The sequence below is a fragment of the Eimeria maxima genome, genomic scaffold, assembly GCF_000499605.1.
Source record: "Eimeria maxima Weybridge genomic scaffold, Emw_scaff34, whole genome shotgun sequence".
Lineage (NCBI taxonomy): Eukaryota > Apicomplexa > Conoidasida > Eucoccidiorida > Eimeriidae > Eimeria > Eimeria maxima.
Window position 1 is genome coordinate 44250 of NW_013566265.1, and position 14849 is coordinate 59098.

Genomic DNA, 14849 nt, shown 5'->3' on the forward strand with positions numbered 1-14849 from the left:
TTCGCACAGCGCATCTGTAGCTGGAGTGACGTCAAAACTTGTCTTAATCCACAGGTTGGGCATTTTCTTTTCATGAGAGCGCCGAAGGTACTACAGACATGCGCTTCCTCTACAAGAGTGTCGTGAGGGGAGCGGTGAACTGCCAGACAAGCGCAGACTCCGTGGTACGCAACCTGAAGATGCATACATTGAACCACTGTTCATTTAAAGAAGTTCGTAACTTTAATTTTGGAAGCACCGCGGAAGGATGTGCGAAACTTCGAACTGGATTTCCGCATCGTGGCTGCGTGGACACCTTGGGCACTCTCAACGAGCGGTCAAGCGGAGATGGTCTACTGCTAGAGGGAAGCTTGCGCTGGTAAAAAGAGCGAGCATCACGAAGAAACGCAGGGTTTTCGGGAAGAAGAGAAAATACCACGTTATCTGCGGCAGTCCATTTGGGGTAGTAGAGGCTGCGGTGGGAAGCTGGATCAGGTGCGGCGTCAGCATCTGTCGGTGCATGGTTTACTACTTAACTATGGTCCGAGGGAAGGGATGCCTATTTCTATATTGCATAATTAGCATTATCTATGTGCTTCCGACGACTTGGTGGGTCCTTTTTGTTCCTCCAATGCTGCGGATTCCACTAGCCCCCGAGGAGTTGAGGTAGATGTGGCATGCGTCTGTTCACTGGATTTCTTTGTAGGCATGCGGTGACCCGAGTAATTTGCTTGTATTTGAGTAACTGGCGAACGATAACGCCCCACTGTAGGCTGACGGGACTTCACCCTTGATGGTGTTGTTGGCCGGCCGCAGGCAGCCGACTGGGCAGCTTTTTGATGGTACGCAGCTGAATCGGCTGTTAGGAATAGGGTTGTCCCCAGATGAAGACTACACTGAACAGTCCAGTGCCCATGGCAGCAGGACCTCTGCCGCCGCGGGTAAGCGGGAAATTCGCGGTTGCGACGAGTGCTGCTCTGTGATATATTCCCCACGACCGTCAAGTTCCCCGGAGGGTTTCATCATGGAGCGTACAGTGCAAGGCCTTGGCAACACGGAACCTCCTTGTGGAGGCAACCAGATGGCTCGTCAACTCCCAAATGCCGACGAATGCAATAGCCCCCTGCCGAGCTACCACGACGGCGTTGAATGCTGTTTTCTAGGTTTCTTTGGCCAGCCGATGTGGTATTTTGACTCTACATCCGACGGAAATATATATATGCAGCCTGAAGGAGCCGACAGCACTAGAAAACACCGCAGTATATTAGCCTCAACTGGAGCTCTGCTCTCAAGGACACCGTTGCCTGCTGCCCTATTTGGCCACGTGGCAATGTTCCTCGGTGCTGAGGATGTAGTAGCACTTGCGTCTGTTTGTAAAAGCCTTCGGTGGATTGCCTTCCACAGGGATACGTGGAAGGCGCTCTGCTTCTCAGCAGGGGTTGCTTCGTACACCTCTCATGCTCCGATGCGACGCCTTCAGTCGCTCGCGATGGTCGGTGGAAAAAAGCCCAGATGTGCAAAACCTTCGTATGTAGCTCACCTCGTTCAAGACGCTCAATTAGGCCAAAATGCGCGGAGAAGATGGAGCACTAGCGACGGGTTGTTCCGTTCTGACAGCCGCATCGACACTTCTCCACATATTCGCACGGAGCTTCTACAGGAAAGTACGCCTTCCGAGTCATCTTCATGCTCTTCGGGTTTTCGCCGGAGGTGTGGAGGAGGTTCTTCTGATGCTGCCCTGGCTTGTGAAGAGGATATACTATGTAGCGGAGGCCATTCAGAATTGGGAATTTACACATCGACTACGGCATATCCGCCATTGGGAGCTGGCACACACTGCCGAGGACTGCAGGCTCTCCCTGAATGCACCCGTAAGCCAAGGCATGATGCGCATATTTGGTGACGGCTACCGTAGTTTAGAAAGGGTGGTCATTAGTTGCTAAAGCTATGCTTGCCGTTGTTTCTGTGTGATTTTGCAGTGCACGAGTTGGTGGACTGGCGTTTCCTGTTCCTGCTGCACCGGGTTAGCCCTGGTCCCAGGATACATGTCCACATCAGGGAGTTGGAGCTACAGTTTCCCATGTATCCTGTCGTTCCAGACATAACGAAAGGCCGCCGCAGCTCTACGACGGGAGGCACGCCTACGTGTGACGGACAGGAGTGCGGCGGCGGGGAACAGGATAAACAGCGCCAGTTCAAGTACCATGCTCGTAAAAGGTGGCTTAGACCTGAGGAGTTCGTTGCAACCTTTATTCGAAGAGCACTCAACATTTCCCAGCCCATGAGGCTACGGCATTTGAGACAGGGGCATCGCCCGGGTTTGTGTGTGGCAGAGATTCTGCGGGAACAACACTACTTGCTTGAATGGCAGGTTCCCCTGGGTTGTCTACTGGAACCCTCCGCCGATTTTTCTTTTGTCAGTGAGGCCCAGATTGATTCCGCTTCAGCGTGGCCACTTCCGCCGTATGGATCGCTCGGGCGTGAGTCTCTGACTGAGCTAGGCAGCAGTTGGAGGCGCCACGAGAGGATGGCGACTCACAATGTTGTGGAGGAAAACCGCCCCCGGCGCTCACGACATGCGCCGGAAGTGGATGCAGTGTACGGTGACCGGATAATGTTCGACGTACTTGACCGTGGGAGTGTTTTTGCAAGCCTTCTGTACCCTCTATCTTTTGGAACGACTGCGGCTGCCATTTTTGTCGGCGCTGTTCTCGTTGCGGTTGCAGCGTCGAGTGCAACGGCAGCCATCACTACTGCGGCCGCTGCTACGGCTACACTGGCGGCCCGACGCTCCAGGATTTTTAGAGTGGATTTGCACGTGCTTGAGAGGGATGAACACGAAGACGACCAAGAGGAGGTGGCAGAGTGCGATGCTTCACAGTCTCGTTTGGCCTCGGCCTTCACAGGGTCGCTTGGGGTGGCAGCAGGACCGCTGGCCTCTAGTGGGTGCGGCAGCCACGCGCCGGTGGGAAGTGAGGCGGCACTATCTGGATCAGGTTCGCCACACAGTTGTGGCCCCGCCTCCACTGGGAGTGGGGTGACTGCTAATGCCCTCTCGGGAGCGTCTGCTATTGGTAATTTGCTTCCAGGGTTGCCGCGTCTCCGGCAGCTGTTTCAAGATCAGCTTGCACGACTTCTCCGGTGGCCAGCATTTGCCAGCGCTGCTCTGACAGAAACTTCTCGAGCACTTGTCTGCACCCTTTTGAGCAGCGTTTCAAGAGATGCAGTAACCGCGGCGTCAGCTGTTGTTGCAGCCACCTGCGCAGGGTTTACAACAGTTATCCGTCCCCCTGGAGCCCCTGGAGCAGGGGGATGCATACCTGACGCCAATATCCAAACGCGGGGAAGTTCCACGTATATTTGCACAACACAGAAACAGCGATTGCCACAAGGTGGTGTTCTGCTGGCTCCATCCGCTGGTTCGCCACCAGATGCGGAGGTCGAAGGGTTTGTGAAGTCTGTGGGAAAGCGCGTGGATTCATCTAGCCCTCCAAAAAGCATGCGGCTGTTCAAACAGCTTCCATCTCGTAACAGAGGAAACCCAGAGCAACTCCAGGGAAAAGAAGGGTTTCAAGAGATGAGGCGACGAGGTTTAGCCGGGGACTCGGCGTTTCTGCGCTCACCACCCGCGGCGCCCGTGAACCCTCGCAGGTCCCAGTCATTTTTGTCGGTGTGCATTGGGCATTTCGAGGCTTTACACCGCCGAAGCTGCTGTTCGATGCCGGCGCGTTTCCGTCGAACTTCTGAGCCATGTGACGGTTTTGGCGAGTCGGGCGGTAGCGGTTTAATCGCCCATAGAATGCGAACACTGAGCACGGGGCCGGCGGCTTTGCAGCACCCGCAGCGCCAAGTGTACAGACCGTTGTGGCGTAGGTCAAGATCAGCAAGTGAAAGCAACTGGGAAACGGAACGCGAGGAGACGCTGTCGAGTGATCAAGAGCACTCTCGAGGTCTGGAAATGGACGGATCAGATGTTACATGGACACCAACACGAGAATTCTCGGAACAGAATTTCGGGTCGCCCTCATCAGGCTGGCGCTTACATAGTCCACCTCTGCAGCCTGACCACGGCTTGTTGCTATTTGTGCGCACTTTCTTGCCGCCAGAAACTTCTGTCTTTCGGCCACGTGGTAATATGAAAGGTTACAGCCCAGGGATCTCTGAATGGGATGCTGCAGCAGCAACGTCATTCACGGGTCTTGCAGAGGATGTGCCGCTGTTGTTACCAGCGGATGCAACAGTAACAGACTTGTTGCGGTTGCTGTTCCTTACTCTGGTGGAGAGGAAGTACATGCTGCCACTCATCTCTGCCACGCCGGTGGCGGAGCCACCACTGAATAGTAGTCACTTCGAAGGGCTAACCGACCGTCCTCACGGGCGCCGCCGAAAAGACAGAAGGGGCCAAACGACGCATTCATCACGAGTGGCGCTGCTGCGCTTTTGGCTTGCGTCGACTCATTCGAACAGAGAACAGCACGTGGAACAGCCGTTGCCCTCCGCCAAGTTGACCGCTGACCTGCGCCTCATGTCTTGTGAACGCCTTACCCTTGCGGTTGTGCCCTTTTCACTAGCTAGGCTTGGCACACCAGCGTGCGCAAGTTGCCTAACGCTGACCGTTTCTCCACGAGGTCCGCCGTTGCAGAAATCTGGGCGCCTTCCGGGGCATTCAACAGGGGTCCAGCGGAATAATGGAATAACTTTACCACCGTGCACTGCGCAGCAGTATCCTGAAGATCAGAGGTCGCCAAGTGAAGCAAATCCCTGGTTACTGTCGCCTTTGTGTGCGTGGACACAAGGTAACACACTATCGGTGGAAACGGGCACTCCTTCAGAAGGAGAGCCCACACTAGTTTTGCGCCGCGAAGCTGCTCTGGAGCCCGTGTGCCGGACAGCTGAATCAACCGGTGTTTGCTCCCAGAGCGAGCCATGCCTGCTTTCTGAGACGGTATTTAAAGGAAATCGTTCGCACTCTTGTTCCGCCGACACCGAGCAACAGGGAGCCAATTTGCTGGGCAACGCCGTTCCTGTTAATCCTTCACCTGATACTTCAACGGCTACCGAGCCTATCAGCGTCTCGAAGCGCGCACAGAGGATAGCCTTACGGGAGGCTCAGCATAACCAACGTGCCAACATTGTGCACTACAGCGCGGGTGTAACAGCATCTACAGGTACTCCCGCACAGCGGTATGCAGGCATAATGCTGGAAGAGGAAGACGCGAGGTCATGCAAACCGTGGATTCTACAGTCTTCAGTAAATGCGAGGCAATTTGAGTACCATCCGGCAAAAAGCAACGTGCTGCTCACAGGCAACAATGATGGAAGGGTGAGCACCCGAGTTGCGCCGCCCCTTTTTCGAGTTAGAAGCAGGGTGAAGGACGGAATAACAGAGTGTAGCTGCACGAATCTGTCTCACAGTAACGGAGAGTCGTACACACGTGTGAACGAGTGAACGTGCTTTAGCTGTACCTTTTTGACGTGCTTACTCATTTAGCTGCACTACCTAATAAATGCATGCTGTGTGCAACCTGGTTGGTTGCGAAGATGCGCGTTCTTTGGTGCATGTGCATATGTGGGAACAGGTGCGTGTTCTTGACTGGAAGCGAGATGTTATCCTAGGGACGGAACTTGTCGATAGTCACCCAATTTTGGCTCTTTCCTGGCTGAAGCACCACCCTGAGTTGTTCGTTTGCGCTGCTGGCGTTTCTGGCATCCCTTACGTTGTCCGTTGGAGGGAACAGGACGACCTGTTTGCAACCGAGCTCAAAGGAGACCGAGGAAGGATGTCAAAGGCTTCAGCCTACCACTCGCAACTACCTTTGCCTCCGAACATGCACTCCAGACAACCTACACAACAGCAACTGCACGTGGAAGCTGGTGATTACGAGACAAGCCACGACGATCAGTATTCCGGCGATCGTGATGAATGCCTCGACGGCTCAACGGTGACCGCTGCATTAACGTGGTTTAGGCGCTGCGGGAGAGGAGAACGCCTAAGCCGGGAAGGCACTGCATCTCTTCGCATTGTGCATCAGTACTGTGCTTTTGAAGATCTGAGCTCTGTTTCTGTCAACAGCACAGATGACTACCTTCTTGTCTCCGGGAGAAGCGCAGATCTCACCATTCATGACGTGGCAACGGGTGCGAGGCTGGGAACACTAAGTGGTCTCCACTCAGACAGCATTAACATCGTTCGATTCGCACATAGCTCCCCCCACCTTTTTGTCACGGCGTCTTTTGATCAAACCTGCAGACTCTGGGACCTTCGCCAGAGAATCAATGGCCATCAACCACTGCTGACTGTTGATACTGGCAGTCTTAGCGTCATGTGCTGCTTCGACGATTCGGATGAATGGCTGCTGTGCAGCGGAGTAGATGCAGCGTTGCGTCAGGTCTGCTTGAGGTCTTCTACTGTATTCCCAGAGACATTTGCAATCCCTCCTGTAAATGCCGAAACCAACTTCCGCCGTGCAGTCTATCTACAGGGAGGAAGGGAATTCATCACAGCTGGTACTGAGGAGGGCTTCTTCCGAGTGTTCAGCCGTCTTGGCCGTGACTTGGGTTTAGTCAGTCTTGAAGGGTTGCTCTGGCCGTTCATTCGGGTGCGTTCATCCCAGGGTCTAGCGACTCTGGCCGACGTGCAAGCAGAGCTTCTGAATTTGCGCATCTACTTACGCTCCCACATGGCGCTAGGGCTCAGTGCCATGAGCGACGCTGCTTTGGCCACAGCTGCTGGCGTGAGCCGGAGCTCAGTCGCTACAGTCTTACGGACTGCTTTACGACACCTTAGTGGAGGACCCACTGGGCTGCTTGACAGGGAACTGCTTGACAGATTGCGGCAGGCCGTGCACGGTCCGGGGTCGCCTTGGTTCTGTATTGGGCAACAGGGGTTGAACAGTGAATCAACCTTGTTTCAGGACTCAGCCGCTCGCAGCACAGAAAACAGCGTCGTTGAAGAATACGTGCAGTCACTCCGCGCACATCCGCAGGAACGGAGGCTTGTTGGTGCATTGCTGGCGACTAAGGATCAGGTGGAGACGGCGAATGGAGAAGCGTCTTATGTGGCGATGGCACGGCTACCAGCAACCATGCTGGGGTAGTCTTTTAGAGGAGGACCAAGGAAGGGAATGTACTAACCGGGCGACGAGGCGTGATCCCAGACTCTGCTGAGTTGCTTCGAATGCGTTTTTATTGAAGGATATTTTGGAGCCTGCTGATACTGTTAGATGAAGAGAACAAAACTGGTTACGAACAGTCCGTGCATCGTGCCGCAGGGGCGGCCACCGTACGAAGCACTGCGCCTCATGCCAGTCACCGACAAGTTCAATAGTCTCTTTGGCAGCCTCAAGGCAGCTTGTACGTCGTGGGTTAGGCTACCTTTAATTCGTGTTTCTTCATGCTCGGTATCTGCATGATGTACACGCTGCCAGTTGCGAAGACTCATACACATCTCCACCACTATCGTTAAGCTTTGCCCTTGGCTAATATTATAGTAGACAAGCTCAGGTGCTATCGAACTTGTGCTTTAAATACGACCGCAAGTAAATGGCCACTGATTGTCTGCGACGGAAATACTAGTGCACCACATACTGGACTACTGGGTAAGCTTCCATTTGGAGCTGTGCACCAGTTAATGCATAGAGTGAGCATAGCGCCAACACGGGGACTTGCATAGAACTGTAGCGGGGATCTTGTGGCTATTCAAAAAGCAGGTAAGGCTGCTTCCGGGATTACGGCAGCGAAACGCAAACTTGGGGCTGCCGAAAATACACTAGTGCTCTCAAGACCAGACGACGCAGCGAAAGGTGGAAAACTGTTTTCCACACCAAAGTACAACCCAGCAAACGTTACACACTTCATTGGGGTTTCCCAATAAAGTTTGGCAGTGCAAAAGTTTGGTAGTCTATCTAATTCAGATGTGCATTATTTTGAGAAAACTAGGACGTGAGCTGGGCTGGAAGAACACTCCCAGTTGGCCGGTTCGCCATTGACTGTACCGGTGGCGAGAGGTGGTCCCTTCTGCAACCCCAGCCCTACTAACTTCGACGTACCCTCAACCACAACGGTTGGTAACCTGAAAGATCCTGGCCTGAATTCACAAATGCGCCCAGTTTACATACACTATGGTGACCCACCGGCGACCGTGGCGGCAGTGGAGGCAACAATATCTTTACAATAATGCAGGAAAATGGAGGGTACGGGCTCACCTAGAGGCAACCAGGGTCCAATAAAGAGACCTTGTGCTAAGTGGAAGGATGACGACCTGCGCCATAATTTGCCCACTGATCATAAATGGACAGTCCGACGGAATCGCCAATGAACTGAGGTCAGATGACTTCTCCACGCCCATGCGTTCTCCACGATTGTACGACAGACGTACGACCAGTTCCTGTGCAGCTCAGCCCACAAAAGTACTTACAAATTTGTTCTACGCTGTGTTATCTTTGGACTTTAAGGGAATTCAAAACAATTTTTCTGGTTAAAGCAACTGAAACTCACCATCGCCTCCCGGGTCAGGTTTTCAAGGGCAGCCGAAAGTCCGAACGGTGCACCGACTGCAGAGGTCACTGGATGAGCGAGGCTAATCCGCAGGCGCTGCCCCCACAACGGCTTTTCCACTGCTGGAAGGCGTGCCTGTTAGCAGCACAAATAATCAAGCAGTGCCGGACTAAATGCCAGTACTGAACATCCTGTTGAATGGAGAGCAACACGAGCTGCGCAGAGAAGTCAAAATTTCAGCCAAATGAGCAGATTTTAGGTGTGCTGGGATGGACGGTCCAAGACCTACAATCGTCAGATTCTCCCTTATGCCAAAGTCAGCACAACAAAATGGAAACGGCAGATATTCAGCAGTTCGGGTGTACTTCAAAAGCACCTGAACGTAGCACAACTATGCGGAGGGAGGCGCATAGATCTCCTTGCTTTCACAACACAGATTCCTCCTATGAAGAGCAAAACGCATCAACGGGTGGCATTACGCACTGCTGCTTGTTCTGATGAACTAAAGGACCTCGAAATCCCTGACCAAGACTCTCCCGGCAGCAAAGTACACGGCAGCTCTGGAGTAATCAACGACAGTTGATGCTCCACGGGTGTCGCTGCAAAACAGACAACACAGCGGGGCTTATGCTGCATTGCAACACTGCCAAGATAGCGCAAACAAAAACATTGGTGGAGCGGTCTGAATTTAATCAGTCTACGCTGACTACCAAGCGGAGCACGAAGTAGGATGTTGAAAATGCGACCATACCTGCGGCATCAGTAGGGAGGCTCTGACCTTCAACAGCACAAAACTTAAGGTCTGTTAATTGAAGAGCGATGCCAGAAACATTCGTGACGTTTACCCGGCGAGCTTCACATGGCCCGCAAGTGCCTGTTGCAGGGAGGGATACTAAGCGGGAGGATAAGTTCAAACAGCGTTGGCAGTTCACGGCACAGGTGGTTGTCAACCTTTGGATAATGTCATCAAGGTTCACATCAACAGTGACGCGAATATCAAAACAGCCTGAGCGGCGCAAACGGATGAACATGGGTATGCAGATAATTTTGGTTTCCTCGGACGCAGTAAGTTTGTCATCACCATCAGCGTCATGCCCTTCCTCTCCTACAAGCGCTCTCCACTCGGCAACAGAAAGCTTGCGCCGATATTCCCGGGGATCGAATACCCACGGAGAAGCTACTCCTTCCTGCCCACCGCTCAACTCCCTTTCTTCTGCATACAAGCAACCACAACAACTCTGCAAAACCTCCGTGAGGCGGCATGCAGCAAGAAATGTAGAGGACTTCCTGATGCCGATTGAATTGGTGCTACCGTCAGGTGCTAGCCTCGTTCTGCTAGCTGCAAATTCCTGTACCGCCTGCAGTGTCCACGAAGTTAAGTATATAAAAGCGGGCACCGTACTTGTACTTCCTGGCCAAGAGCTACCTCTTCCCACTGTAAACGGCAAGCAAGGGGATCCATTGGTGGGGACCCGCAAGAGTCTAGGGAAGGTGGGTAAGCCTATGCTTCCGTTCGTATGCGTCTCCTCGTTCGTATGCCTCTCCTCCTTGGCATTTGCAGATCGGCATTCACCATCATCAACTTCTCTCTCTTCGCTCATTTCCACAAGATACGACTCAAATTCGTCCTCCAGAAGTACAGAAGTGTCAAGTGCACGGTCATTCTCGCTCCCAGATTCTTGTGCCGTACACTGCAAACCAATACTAAATTTGCACTCCTCCCAGTCCTGCTTAATAATCAGCCTCACTGTGTATGGTGCAAGCTCGCCAACGCATATACACTTTGAAGGGTAGTTTTCAATCGTTTGGAGCTTGAAGGACTCCTGACCACCGGACACAGACTTCACACGAGATGACTGAGTTGGCCACATCGTAGGCTTAAATTGTTGCTCTAAGGTCCCGCAGAACCGGTGTCGAAATACCTGCGCAGTCCTGAATTTTCAAGTTCTTAATCAGCAGCACACATTTGAATAACGTACTTTTGATAAACACACAGAAGGCAAAAACGGCTCGGCTAGTCCGGGGCGCTCAGCATCACAAATTGGGGAAGGCGGAATGCACAGCTTGTGAAAACGAATAGCCCGTCGAATAGCAGACGGCCAACAACCGTCAGGAACTGCCCCGGAATCTGAGAAGCTGAACGCAGCAACTGGTTTTCCAGGCAAACGGGACACCTCCCACTTCAAAGAACATAATGTAGCTAGCTGGAAACAAACCGAGGGACACAGAGCCCAGGAAAGGTGCAAGCGGCGCACCGTTGACCCACTGACGTCTCTCAGTTCCTGGGGGGCCAGATACAAGTCGCAGTAGCAGAGCCCTTCATGAGGTAGCGTGACAGATTCACACTCCATTGGGCAGGTAACATCTTTTTTCTCTTCGGCAGCAATCTGCTGGACATCTTTCGAGGCAACCAAGAGACACTTTGCCTTCTTCCCCGTGCTTGTTATGAGCTCGGCGGAGGTAAAGGCAGAGATATCGAACCCCAACCGGTGCTGAAAGCAGACTCTGCCAATCTTCACGCCTTCCCACACAGGGGCCGGTTCAGAGCCTGCATGAGGCAAGGAAACCCTTTGCTTCACAAACAAGCCACTGTCTGAAAACATCTGCTCACGATGCAACTCAGACAGGAAGTCTGTCCATACCACGACAGCGTGCAAATCCAAATGGAATACCCATTGGCTGGCGCCACATGATTGTTTAAAGGCTCTCACCAAAGGCAAGAGCATCTCTACATATCGGTACATCTGCTTCCGCTCTGAGGCGTCACGATCCTCGATATCCTCCCGTAGCGCAAGAATGTTCAGAATCTCGAATGAGGCCTTCAGCGCTATTTGGCAATTCTCAGCGTTTGCCTGAAACCCTCCAGCAGTTGCCGCCGCAGATGTTGCAAGAGAGCCAGCTGAACTAGTTGCGGCTGAAGGTTGTTGCACATTCCCAGAACCTGGTAGGGGCTGGCCTGAATCTCCAACCGCCGAGCTGAACCGCGCGTCAACACGAGCAATCTTGTACAAAAATTCAGGCGGAGGTATTGACAACAGGTGAGAAGTGCACAGAATGAGCCTCGCCAACACGTAGCGATACAAAGGCCACCACCTGCAGCACAAAACAAAATGTGCTTGGCGGGAGAATAGAGCAACACAGAAGAATTTCTCGCTTAGTCCTTGCTCATTTCGAATCCCTGCGGAGAGGACAGTTGTTGGATGGGTGATGCAAACGGTGACTAGCTCACCCTGTGCAATTCCCAGTCCCAGAAAGCCGCAGGCGACTGCCAGCAGGTAGAAGCGGCTCGTCAGCGACAGTTCGGCTCAAATTCTCGGATTGCCGTACAGATGCAGTGTCTTGAGGAGCTGAGGAAAGCTCAGAGTTTCCAGTGCTAATATCTGTCGTCTCTGGCAAGGTAACAACCTCCTCATTCCTAAGCTTTTCCTGGCCCTGGAGATCAGCGGCCTGGTGTGATGTCACAGGGCTTGCAGTGTGGCACAGTGCTGGCACTACTTCAAGCTGCCACGACTTTTGGTGACCGGATTTGTACGATGCGAAAGCCGTGGCCAACGTGAAGTATAGCTGGCGCGCCGTCACCATTCGATGGCCGTCAAACATGGCGTCGGCGAGCTCGCATGCCAAAATCGGGCAATTTCGGTAGCCTCCAACAAGCTGCGTAACACATGGTACCCTGTGCTCAACTCTTAGTTCAAAGTGAACAAAAAGATGTTTTTCGCCGATAGCATTTGCGCGTGCAGCATTTTGCACTGTAGGGCAACCAACAAAACCAACCTTATATGCAATATGGGCTTTGGAGAGCAAGTGTGTCGCATGAGTAAGCACTTGCGCCTCGTTGAAGAAAAATATAAAGCGAAGGAATACTTCTTCTTGTGCAGCAGCAGAAGCCGCGTCAGGATCTTGCGAGTTTGCTGTTGCGAAGGCTCCCGTTCCATGCTGCCGAAATACCGCATATTCACACACTTCGAAACATTTCGAGAAATTTATATCTTGCAGGTGCATACAATCTATTGCCAGATGCGTCTAGCAAGAGTTGTTATGCAGTGCTACGCCCACCCACCTGGAGGGTATCCGGCTGCCCAAGCCACTCAGATGGCACCCCAAGCCCACCTTTCATGGAGGGTGGGGGATGGATTTCCTTTGCCGTTCTTATCCAAGCTCTGACGTGCTGAAGGTACCTGGCTGCCGCTTGATAGTGGAAACCGGCTAGTTGCCACACGTCATGGGTATCGAGCGACGATGGGTTCGTGTGCATGGCATCTTCGCACAACTGAGCAAGCAACTGATGCAACTGGGCTAGCCAAAGTGGGAGTAAATAGCCCTGCAGCGGGGACTCTGGAATATTTTCTCGTAGAACCGCGCGGTGCTCGCGGGCGTGGTGTGCTGCCTTGGATGGCTCTTTTGCTTTGAAGTACATCGGGTACATGCGTACGCTGATCAAATTGCACACCGTCATCCGTTCCAGTGCAGGAGCCATTTGCGAGTAACTGGTGAGAAACTGCCAAGCAGTTATATAACTCTTCATAGCGGCATGTGGTTGCTGCGCGAACTCCAACATGTATCCAGCCTTTATTAGGCACCTGGTCTGTAAACACCAACAGTGTACATCAAAGACGGTGACTGTCCTCAGCAGCTACAGTAATGGAGTTATAAAAATAGAAGCACGACTAAGTTGAAGATGAATGCGCTAAATTAGCAAAGTAGGGATCTAACACATCTGGCGGAGACAAACCTGATATACATGGAAAGCGCTGGTTTGTGAACGATCCCCCTTAAAAGTCACTTGTGTCTGTTTTCTGTATCGCCGAGCTTCACTTTCGTAATATTCTACGCTGCAGTCGAAGGAAACCTGGAACACACACAGTATGGACAAAAACGCTACGGGATTTTAACTTCCACGAGTATCTGGAGGGTAGGGCACACCAACCCACGGATTAATTTGAGTAACGAAATCTGGGCAAGTGTAAAAACAGAAGTTGTACTTCAGCACCTGCTCCAGCTTCTCCAGCTTTGCCTTCAAGTCATCCACGCCGCATGTGATGAAGATTGCAGCGATGTCTGCCGGATTGAGTTTCTTCAAAAAACCAACGGCGGACTGCGGATCTTCCATCCCAGTTGGTAGAATGACGAACACTATCTGCCGAAGAAAACGCCAATACATATGGCTAAAAATTTGAGTATCACACATAGAAGGTAGAGCTATCGGCACCTCACGGCACTAGTTTGACCAGTTTGAGACAGAGATGTGCAGTAAATAGGCGAAACTCACGATTTTTGGGACAACAATGCGCCTCTGGAGTCTTTCCCTAAAGAATTCAATCGTAGCCATCGCTTCCGCCTCGGCAGCTGCAACTGTGCTCCCTCGGGAGCCGGTTCGGGCGTCGTGGCAACTGCCAGGTGTCCTAGATCCCGTCGTTACGGGGACTGACGAGGGTGACTCTGAGCCCGACGCTATCGATAGAGCTGGTCTCATATTGTCATCATGAGTAGCTACCCGAGAGGAAGCCAAGCGTGCTGGATTTGTAGGATCATCCGACTGACTTCCTGCACGCTGCGCACAGCCATCCCGACTACAGCACGGCTTGGATGAAGAACAAGGGGAATGACTGGTAACTTCCGGGGGAGCAGGCATAGAAGCAGCGCAGCAGCAACAACAGGAATCTTTAGTCTCATAAACCTTTCTCCAGTCAAACGATATAATGAGGCAAGAAGGCCTCTCCGTACGCATCCGCTGCATCCATGCATGCTTGAGAAATCCCTGCAAATGCCGTTACGCACTCAGTGAACAGCCATAGATATCCAGGAGTACAAGAATATTTGAATACGTGCTCACTTTATCACCTTCAATGTCGGTGAATCAGCTTACTTTGTTCAGTAGTTGGCCAACTGATATTATCTTCTTACGTTGGGAGACTTTCTCCCGCTTTGCGCCTGTGCCTGGAGCCTCCGATGGGAATAAAACTCTAGCAGAGACGCATTTTCCACTGTTCATTGAACTTCCTTCTGACAGATCGCCCTCTGGCTGAGAGCGTTGGTCCCGTCTTGGGTGTGAACAGGTAGGGTCTATCGGTGGTGTCGAGCCAGACACCGAAATAGACGGTTCTGCAGAACCGGACTTCGTAGAGTCATCACACACCCCATCTTGCTGTGAGTTTCGACAGGTATGCGCCTGAAAATTATACGCCCAGAAGGAAATCACAGCATTATAGACTGCCTGCAGCCAAAGCGTTACAAAGGCACTAGCATATCGCTAATGCATGGAATAATTTACCCCCATGCCTACTGCCCGTCTGTGCGCAGAAAATCGCGATAGGTGTGCACCTGACTTACCTCGTTTGCATCGCAGAATACATAGCTCAGGCGCTGCCGCCTGC

The 14849-nt window shown here is 52.4% G+C and overlaps 2 protein-coding genes across 2 annotated transcripts; one reads left to right on the plus strand and one right to left on the minus strand.

Moving 5' to 3' along the window:
- Window positions 1–1003: 1003 nt before the first annotated feature.
- On the plus strand, window positions 1004–7076 carry EMWEY_00005990 (WD domain, G-beta repeat-containing protein, putative; the record flags this gene model as incomplete). The annotated part of the gene is made up of 4 exons (XM_013481465.1): window positions 1004–1164; window positions 1384–1643; window positions 1959–5302; window positions 5559–7076. 4 exons carry the CDS (start codon window positions 1004–1006, stop codon window positions 7074–7076), a joined length of 5283 nt encoding a protein of 1760 aa, XP_013336919.1.
- A 630-nt stretch (window positions 7077–7706) lies between these two features.
- Window positions 7707–13948, minus strand: EMWEY_00006000 (hypothetical protein, conserved; the record flags this gene model as incomplete). Its single annotated transcript, XM_013481466.1, has 13 exons — window positions 7707–7789; window positions 7974–8065; window positions 8184–8365; window positions 8476–8610; window positions 9002–9074; window positions 9427–9688; window positions 10049–10298; window positions 10731–11568; window positions 11705–12411; window positions 12536–13060; window positions 13208–13324; window positions 13466–13612; window positions 13745–13948. The coding sequence occupies 13 exons, from the start codon at window positions 13946–13948 to the stop codon at window positions 7707–7709; spliced, it is 3615 nt and encodes a 1204-aa protein (XP_013336920.1).
- Between the last annotated feature and the right edge of the window lie 901 nt (window positions 13949–14849).